This window comes from Plasmodium gaboni (genome assembly GCF_001602025.1).
Source record: "Plasmodium gaboni strain SY75 chromosome Unknown, whole genome shotgun sequence".
Taxonomy (NCBI): Eukaryota; Apicomplexa; class Aconoidasida; order Haemosporida; family Plasmodiidae; genus Plasmodium; species Plasmodium gaboni.
This window is the reverse complement of record NW_017385610.1, coordinates 3,737-7,338: the sequence shown is the minus strand read 5'-3', so window position 1 is coordinate 7,338 and position 3,602 is coordinate 3,737. Positions and strand designations below refer to the sequence as shown.

General features: G+C 19.4%; 1 pseudogene across 1 annotated transcript; it reads right to left on the bottom strand.

The window, feature by feature from the left end:
* Positions 1–1,760: 1,760 nt before the first annotated feature.
* Positions 1,761–2,864, bottom strand: PGSY75_0045900 (EMP1-like protein, putative; annotated as a pseudogene; the record flags this gene model as incomplete). The annotated part of the gene is made up of 1 exon: positions 1,761–2,864. A coding segment is annotated over one exon (1,104 nt).
* Positions 2,865–3,602: the final 738 nt, after the last annotated feature.

The following is a 3,602-nucleotide window of genomic DNA, read 5'->3' as shown; positions in this document are numbered from 1 at the left end:
GGTCAAACACATATATATATATGTACAAAATATCCATAGATTTTTGTATATCATAAAAAAAAAACGCGAAAAAATACATATATATATTATTCTATAGATATAATAATAATAATATTCGACAACAAAAAGAACAACAAAATATATATATATATATATATATATATATATATATATTATATTGTGATTATTATAAAAATATAATTAATAATAATGTTGTATAATAATCATAGTCTAACATCATTATAACATATATAATTATAATATTGTATATATTAAATATTATAATATATTTAATGTATAGAATGGTCAAACACATATATATATATGTACAAAATATCCATAGATTTTTGTATATCATAAAAAAAAAATAAAATAATAAAGAAATAAGTAACCTTCGTACAAAATAATATAGACATTTTTTTGTTTGTTTGTTTCTTTATTTATTTTTGTTGAATTAATAAGACGCGTATGAGAAAATGTATGTATAACAATGTATGTGTATTTATGATATAATGTAGTCCAAAGAAACAAAAAAATTCAACAAATTAATAAATAATAAAAATATAATATTAAAAGATAAAAATTAAAAGCAAAAAGACTGTTATAACATAAAAGAATTATTAAATATTAAAAAAAAAAACTAACTACAACCATAACATATATATATATATATATATATTAATTTCAAGGTAAACAACTACAATACATATAAATACATAAATATATAATTCAATATACATATATTAAATTAAAAAATTTGAGTATAACAACAACTACATTACTCTTTCAAATTATTTACATAGTCATATCGTTAAAATATATTCCTTAAAAAAAAAAAAGATATATATATTTTTCCTTTATGTCTTTTTATATGAATACATATAAATTATTACACTATAGTACATATCATAAATCATACTAATATCTATATATATTTATAATTATATAATATCTTAAAACAAACAAAACTAACATATAAAAATAAAACCGAAAAATTAATTTGGAATTTTTCAATATACAAAAATGCATATATACATAATCAAATATATATATATATATATATATATATGTATGTATGTATTAGTAATTTTGTATAATTACCATTTCATTATTAACGTCCCTGATATAGCAATATATTTAAAAAAAAATTGATAAAGAAATATATTATATTTATTATAGTAAAAATTAATGTTAATAATAAAAATAATTAAAGGAAAATATTATGATATTTTATTCCTTTTATTACTATAATAATGTTATTATGAATATTTTTTGATTTTAATTTTTCTGTTATATATATTACATTATGTAATATTTTATAATATAAAACAATTAAGAAATATTTAAAATATTTTGTTTTTATATAATGTAAATATATATTTTAACATTATATATATATATTTTAACATTATATATATATATTTTAACATTATAATTACAAAAAAAGAGATTGATTAAAAATAAAATAAAATAAAATCACATTTCTATAGAAGAAAGAAGAAAACAAATAAGTAAAAAATTTATTATACATACACAAACATTTTTATATATATTTATTTTATATATTATATATATTAGATATAGGAATTTGCTACTCCTTTTAATTTATTATTAATATATTATCTAGGAACAATCCTTTTTAAATTCATATAATTGTTTTCATCGTCATCAAAAGAATTATAAAAATTTTCCAAATAGTCGTTGTCATGTTGTATATTATATTTTTCATCCATATGGATATCCATAGATACATTTGTGCGTTAATTCTTTTCTTGAGAACCATTATTTTGCGTTGTAAGATCATTAGGAGGAATATTTGTAGATCCAAGATGTTCAAGAGATGTTTTGTGATTACGTTCATGTTTGTTTGCATTAATCATATTATAATTTTCATCATTAATTGTATTAATATCATCAGCATTGTCATTCGAGGGTATATATAATACATGTTCGTTATTTGATTTATTCCATTCATCATACAATTTACTTAACATTTCCTCTTTATTATTCCATTTTTCGCACATATATCTATGTCTATCTAGCCATTTATGAAACAAATCTATTTGATTACTTATAGGATCACTATTTGTCGATGTATTTTTCGTATGTTTAGTTCCAAATAATTCGTTTTCTTTTCTTTTGAGCAACTCATCATAAATATCATTACCACTATTTAATGAATCATTAATTAGATCTGAACCACTATATAAACTATTGTATTTCGGAATATCCATAGTATATATCTGTGTATTTTCCGGAACATTCCAATTTATGTTATAAGTAACCTCGTTATCACTATATAATTTTCGATCTTGGATTTGAGTAATAAAAGGTTTTTCATAATGATTAGTGTCTAAAATATTAGGTTGTGGGTCAATAAAAGTATTTCCACTATTTTCAACTACATCGTTATGTTCTGTTTGTAACATGTTAGATATAAAATCATCTTTTAGTTCATTCCATTCATTATCTGTAAGTTTATCGGTAGGTATGTCACTTGGTATACGTGGTATAATACCACTATTTGGTGTGTCACCACTAATTGTTATATTACCACTTTTAGTTGGTTTTAGTACCACATCTATTAGTGTTTTATGTTTTGGACCACTATATCCATATATATCATTGATATCCATTTCGTCAACCTCACTATCGGAAGATGTAGTGGTCACATCACTCGACGATATATTACCAATATATGTGTCGTCACCTGTGTCCTCCACGTAGATATATGTTTTGCCACGATATTTGGTGGTATACGGCACGTACCTATTAGTGGATATTTTTGTTGGCATCCCATGATCCTTTTGTGGAATTTCTAATACACGAAATAGATCGGTAGGACGAGTAATTTTGGGTTTTTTCTATAAAAAACAAGTGGGTATATGTATACATATATATATATAGGTATGTGTGGGTTTAGGTCTATATATATATATATATGTATGTATAAATATACATAGGTAATTTCTTTTTTTTTTTTTTTTTATTTAATAATATTTTTTTCTCATTTTTTATTTTAACTGAATTTTTTTTTTGTATTTTTTTCTGATAAAATTTCTCATTTTAACTAATTTTTTTTCTCATCATTTTTATTTAAATAAATTGTTTTTATGTTCTTTTTATTTAAAACAATTTCTCATTTTGTATTTTAACTGAATATTTTTTTATATATTTTTTTAACTAAATTTTATTTTCAATTTTTTTCTGATAAAATTTCTTATTTTAACAGAATTTTTCTTTTCATCATTTTTTTTCTTATAAAATGTTTTCTCATTTTTTATTTTAACTGAATTTTTTTTTATATTTTCTTTACAATAAAATATTTTCTGATTTTTTATTTTGACTGAATTTTTTTTGTGTATTTTTTTTTATTTAAAAAAATATTCAATTTAATTTTTATATTGAAATATGTGAAATGTTTTTTTTTTCTCTCTCTTTTTTTCTTAATTTCTTTTTTTTTCATTTCAACAAATTTATTTCTATATATATACTTATTATTTGAACAAAATTATTTCTATATATTCCTTTTTTTTTTATTCCAATAGAATTTATTCCCATACATTCTTTTCTATTTCAACATAATTTTTTTTCTATATAAT